The sequence below is a fragment of the Arachis duranensis genome, chromosome 1 (genome assembly GCF_000817695.3).
Source record: "Arachis duranensis cultivar V14167 chromosome 1, aradu.V14167.gnm2.J7QH, whole genome shotgun sequence".
Classification (NCBI taxonomy): domain Eukaryota; kingdom Viridiplantae; phylum Streptophyta; class Magnoliopsida; order Fabales; family Fabaceae; genus Arachis; species Arachis duranensis.
Genome location: NC_029772.3, coordinates 871745 through 878650, shown reverse-complemented (window position 1 = coordinate 878650; position 6906 = coordinate 871745). Strand labels below are relative to the sequence as shown.

Sequence of the window (6906 nt, the reverse complement as noted above, 5' to 3'; positions counted from 1 at the left end):
TTTGACAGCGAAACAAAGTGCTATATTATCACTTAAAAATATAACAACCATACGATAGGATGAATCATGGAGAAATCATAATTGATACACTTGAAAAGCTAGTGGCAAAGTGGCATGCCATTTTCTCTAGCAGCAATGATTTAGACACTTGCATACTTAATCCTCACCCATCTCTAGTTAGATTCAGATAAAGCTAATCAGCCCCAAGCCAAAAAAAAAAGCTAAATGTCACAACCCAAAACTCAACTTTGGGAATGTATAGCCATTTTTCAAATTGGCAATGATCAGTTAAATCTTTGGGATCAAGCTGGATCAGCTTTTTCTGGCGTCTTCGTAGTAGTCTCCATCACAACTTGGTGCTCTCCTCCTGAAGTATTTATAGTAGATGTACTGTAGTATTATCTGTCATAAATTGTTAAGGATTTTGATATAATCATAATTTAAGCTAAATGTCATATGATTTAATTGTATTTCACATCTCAAAAACTTTAAATAATGTGTTTTTGAGATTTTTATAGGTAAATTTGTCCTTTAAACAACATAGTTCTTAAGAAATTTTTTGTCAAATCCTTTAATTCTAGACAAATTTTAATCACCAAATCAATCTCCAAACTTTTGTTTCGATAAACAAATCAATGCTCATATCATATTATTTGTTTATATAAAGGGACTGGTATGAAAAATTTAAATGTTTTTAAGAACTATTATGTCATTATTATATAACAATAAGAACTAATTTGTCTAACTTTTTACTAAAATTTGTCGTGAAATCTAATTTGCTTAAAATTAAAAATTAGGGATTGATTTGGTGATTAAAATTAGTTGAAGACTAAAAATATAGCCGAACCCCCCATGACATGACATGAAGACTAAAGTGTCCCACAAAAATTTCTTAGAGACTAATTTGGGGTGTATATATATATATAAGAATTAAAGACGAGTATATAGGATACAAAAAGGTCCAGTGCCACGCAAACTACAGCATCCAGCAACCATGGCATATTAGGTTTGATGCTATCCCATTCTGTAGTTCGTACAAGAATACTGCATCAAATACATAATTAAGTTAGATTAAACTATAGATATAATTTTTCTTTTAAGAATTGTAAGTCTTTGTAAGGGAGAAAGATTACTACCTTCCAACATAAGTAGCATTAGCAATTAGTGCAAACACGAACATGAAAGGATTTAAGCCCTGATTTCATGAAACGAGAAAGCATAAATGAATAAAAAGATACATTAGCTATAAGATTTAAATCTTAATTAGAAGAGAAGAAATAATGCACAAAATTGATGTATAATATATTACCTCTACACTGCCTCGTTTAATCTGGTCATCAATAATTAAGTAGAGAGTATTAATATGAAATTCATGAAGTAATGAAATCATAAACAAACTGAAAATAAATAGTGCAAAGCTAAATAATAAACAGTAACAGCAATATAGTTCATTAGTTCCTGCTTAAAATATGAGGGGCAAGTTTGTTATTGATGATTTAATGACAAATTCTTTAACATAGTGATGGGTTGATCATTTCGCATGAGCTGTTTTAACAATAAAATACCAATAGGATTCTATTAAATGAATCAATCATGTTGTCTAAACTAAAAATTAACTACTAATTAAGTAGCCACTTCATACTTGTATAAAATATATATTAGAATACAATTATGTTACGTGTACACCAAAATTAATTACCAAAGTTAGTTATTAGTATAAAATATATATTGGGATACAAATACATATTGAAAATAAATTAAACTACACATGTATTTATACACAAATACATTGGTAACTGATTTTAGTGTACGAATAACATTTTTTATTAGAATATATATATATAAATATACACAAATATATAATAATGAATATGATGGCTAAATTTTAATATCCATGTATTATTTTTTAAATGAATACATCAATTCCAATTCCATAGTGCACAAACATAATATCTGTGTATGATTTTAGTGTCTTATTTATATTCAAATAGCATTCTTATATACTAAATATTGTTGTGGCAAACTCCTATAATGTGTAACCAACTTGAGTTAATCGAATAGTCAACTCACGTACTCATTCACTTGAACAAGTGTTTTGATACTAACTGCTCAGGGCACCAGGACCTGTCATGCCGGTAACTCGTAGAAGAGCACTAAATAATAAAATGTTTGGATACTTACGTTCAACCATATTTGTGGTAGGCGACCTCCCATATATATAGCAGCCATGAGCCATCCCAACCATTGACCAAGTGCACTGTGTACCTGTTGCTCCTGTGAATATTCTTTATTTATCAATAACGTGCGAATTCAATTGTGGAAAGCAAAATTAATATGAAAAAAATATCGAATAGTTCTTTTCACATGAAGTTAATACTTAAAAATTTTTACAGTCTTACATGACAATTTAATAAAATATTACGATAGGCCCATTAATTAGGCCATATGAATTACTTGTTAATTAGGATTATAAATAAGGAACTATCATCATTGTATTAACAAGGAATTAATGGATTGATATTGAACTTAATCAGTTTAGTAAAATGTTACTATAGGCCCATTAATTAAGCCCATATAAATTACTTGCTAATTAGGATTATAAATAAGGAACTATTATCATTGTATTGATAAGGAATTTAGGACTTGCCAATGAATTATAATTCAAATGACATAGTCTCTCTATACTCATATAAGAAATTGCAGGTTCGAGTCTCTCAATCTTTAATAAAAAAAAGAAATTTAAGACTTAATTTATTAATTTTATGCAAAAATAATTGCATGTGAGTTTCTACCTATTAATAATCAAACAGGGAATAAAAGGTAGATAGTGTTACCTGCAGAAGTTTTCGTCCATTGAATCTTATGTATCCTTCTCTCAGAGCATTACCCTTCAGAGGCAGGTTAACAGATGCAGCGAGAAATGTCCCATATCCCTGAAGCAGTGTACAACATGACAAAGATGCTCAAAATAACTTAAAGATTGGATAAAATAAACTAAAGTTGCTCAAGTTGACAGTGACATTATCATTCCTAATTGTGTAGATGCGGTTTATTTAGACGGCAAATTATTGTTCTGATGTGCAATTTGGGCCAAAATTAATTCGTGTCAAATAGTAAAATACAATAATTTTGAGCATTATTATGTGTGAAATTCAATGTGATGTCAAATCAAAAATAGTTTATTTCATGACCTTTAACACTGTGTTCATATATTCCTTAGTAATTTAAACATTTTGGATAAACAGAAAAATATAATTAATACTCTTGATGAATCTAGAAAATTCTTATCACTTTGTTATAAGAAATTTGAGATATTGATTATTGCAGTTGTGATATATTTTTTTTTGTTGCCACGGTATCTCCTAACCCGATAGGTTAAGGATTAATCCATCGTAGATCTGAGCTTCATTTAAAGGTCTGCTACTGGCCAATGGGTTGCTAAATACACAAGACGGAATTTGAACACCCGACACTTGTTTAAACGGACAAATGAACTGACCACTTGGCCAACCTAAATTAGTTTGCAGTTGTGATATTTAATTAGGCAAACAAGAGAAAACTCACAGCTGCGGAACGTGGGATGGGCCGAGGTTGGGTGGAAGAGGGAATCGCCGGAGACGACGATGCCTCATCGTCCGAAGAAGAATCACAGTTCAATTCCATTGCTGAAGGGCCACTTTTAACAGCTCTCATGTATGTACGGAAGGGTGGAGTGCCACTCCCAGCTAGCGATCTTGCTGACCTGCATAACTCAATTACATTCCCATCAAACTCTTCATATTCTCTTCACTTCTTAGTTCTTATAGCATAACTTCACATTGGCTAAACTGTTAGAAATCAATTAATATTACAAGTCACACATTTTTCAAGAATATAAGATCTCTACATTCTTCACTTTATCAACTAATTTTTGGATTAAATCAAGTTCACATAATCTGAATTCTAATATGGTGGCACAGCTTTTTTGATTTAATGTTCTAGGTCCACGTAATCTCACTTCTAGTAATTAGTATAGATTTTCAAGGTACAATGTTTGAGAAGAATGTTACATAAACAACTCAGAATATACATAAACAAAAATTAAATTAAATTAAATATTAATAATATTCTTAAAATTTTTCAAAATCTTCAAAAACAAAAAGCTATACTGTATCTTGTACAAAAATATACCTAATTATTGATTGTCAAAGAGAAATTTAAAAATTTTATTTATAAATCACATAAGAATGTCTGCAAATTCAACCATCAATGTTATTTATAGAAAAATCTTTGAAATAATAGAATTCTAATATAAATATTTTAATTTTATTTTAAATTCTGTATCAGCGTATAATTATTTTACCTTAAAAAATATAAAATAATTATTTTCTCACTTTTTTTAACTTAAACTTTGATTTTGATAATAATTTTATAAATTTCTTAAAATAATAATTATTTTATATTTTTATTTTAAATATCGAAACATATAATTTTTTTTAACTTTTATAAATTTTTCTGTGCTGAACATGAGTTCATACACTAGTATACCTAATTATTGATCGTCAAAGATATTATAATTGCCAAATTAGCATTATTCTAGTTCAAATTATTTAAGATCTCAGTCTAGCTATAAACTTAAAATTATTTTGCCTACTTCTGAGTAAGCATCTCAGTACTTTTGCCTAAGCATATCAGGACATTATACTCAAATTAATTCTTTTGCGATTTGAAAAATAAATAAATGAACAAAAAAATTGTGATTTACTAAAAAGAAAGGTAAAATATGCTTACGTATAGTAATATTCCCGTCGAGGTGCTGCTTTGGGTGTGCCATTTGGTATTGGAATTCCAGATTCATGACTTGGTTTCGGTTTCAATGGTTTTTTGTCTTCTTCGTGATCCTGTAATTAACATGATATACAAGTGTTGAAATTTTTCTCTTTAGTCAAACTTATCAGGATTGGACATAATGTTATGCGGCGCCCATCAATGCAAACAAATCCTCCTAATTGTAAATTTTATTTTAATAAGCATTAACTTGCGTTATTGATTGCATATTTGAATACTGACATCCCAAAGTCCGAGTCATAAGTTATCAATGTATTTAAAATCATAGATGCTATAGAAATCCATCAAACTGATTATATTATAGAGACTAACCTATACCATTTATTCCAAACAGAGAGGTGCTCATAACTTCATAACTTCAGATATCATCTAAGATTGATGTATACTAAAAATTAATTACTTAATTAATCATCGATTATTTAAAATAAAATTCGACTCCTCTAAAATTATATTATCACTAAAAAAATATATATTAATGAAAATGAATCATCTCAATTTTTCTTTTAATAATTGAGAGAATAAAGTATGATCTCTCACCATTAATTTTATAACCATTAATTTTATAAGTGAAACAAAAAAAATGAGAAAAAATGCAATAAAAAATTAGAAATCACATTTTATTCTTTCAAATTTTTTTTTAACAATTAAGAGGATTCATTTTCAGACACCCTTAAATTGACACCCTTAAGATAATGTGGCTCACAAATAATAAATATTATAAATTTAAAAATAATTAAAATATCACTTTACTATTTTACTAATATTATCACTTTAAAATATTTTTTTTATTCACTTATTTTTATTGTATTTTTAATATTTTAATATATATTTTATATGAGTAATTATTAATAATTAATTTTTTTATATAAATAACATAGTTAAAAATCAAAACTAAAATATCCGTGTGGGCCTTAGAAATTTGAAACTTAAGGTGGAAATAAATAAGGATGCAAAATGCAATTTGAATAGAACCAAGTAGTGCATTAAAATTGGAAATATACATACAACTCCTCTGTTGTTGAGCCTGTGCCGACGTTTGCGCCATTTGTAAAGGTGGTCATAGTATAAGCTTTGCAGTACCAATACGATCGTAGTGATTGTATAAAGCTGTTAATTGAAAACAAATTACTGCCCGGAAGATCAAGATCCTTTTTCAAACTAAAACATCAAATACACAACAAATTGAACTAATAGTTATATTTGATTCTCAAAATTTTATTTTACTCGATTTAACTTTCAAAACTCTCATTAGTTTTTAATTTTATTTCTGTCATAGAACTATTAATGACGTACTAAAATAGACTGACGACTGCTATACTGAATTTTTTAGCCGTTATTGGATAGACAATTGAAATTTTTTACATCATTTTAAAACTCTTAAATACAATTAGGATTAGGATTTTAAAGGGTTTATAGAAAACAAAATAAGATAAAAAAGGTTCAATTACTACATTAGATAGTTATTAGAGAATTTAATAGAACAGTCGTTAATCTATCTCAGTACATCATTAACAATTCTATAACGTAAATAGTTACATTAATGTAAGTTATGAATGTCAAATTAAAAGACTAAATTGAGTATATCAAAACTTTAAACATTACAATGAAATACGATTGTAACTTTAGATATTAATTTAATTATTAACTCATTATTATATACGGTTAAAGATTTAACTAAAAAGAATATCTTAAATATGTTCGCAACGAGAATTAAAATAAAAAATATGTATTTTTTGTTGAAGAATATTAGAAAATTATTAAAATTTATTATTTTTAGTTATTAGTTAATTATTAATATTTAAAAAATTAAATTAATAATTAAATAATGACAAAAATAATAAAGTGTGATGACTTGTTATTTCTCAAACCCCCCTTCTTTCTCCTCTATAGTCATATGATGTTACCTTTTAAGACTTAGTTTGGTAAAGCTTTTACTTTTTAAAAGTAGCTTATGAAAGCTGTCTTTTAAAAGACAGCTTTTTAAAAGCTGCAGCACTTACGTTTGGTAAAATCAAATTAAAAATGGCTTTTAATAAGTACAAGCACCATAATTGTGTTTGGTAAAATAGATTTTAAAAA

General features: G+C 27.6%; 1 protein-coding gene across 1 annotated transcript in view; it reads right to left on the bottom strand.

The window, feature by feature from the left end:
* LOC107473107 (probable vacuolar amino acid transporter YPQ2) overlaps positions 1-6906 on the bottom strand; it is a gene marked incomplete in the record, with an annotated part of 10606 nt that continues 3700 nt past the window's right edge. Inside the window, 9 exon segments of the mRNA XM_016092677.3 lie at positions 1-402; positions 954-1044; positions 1137-1195; positions 1310-1330; positions 2182-2274; positions 2835-2933; positions 3565-3742; positions 4771-4880; positions 5833-5934. Of these exon segments, the coding sequence (XP_015948163.1) occupies positions 313-402; positions 954-1044; positions 1137-1195; positions 1310-1330; positions 2182-2274; positions 2835-2933; positions 3565-3742; positions 4771-4880; positions 5833-5934 (843 nt within the window).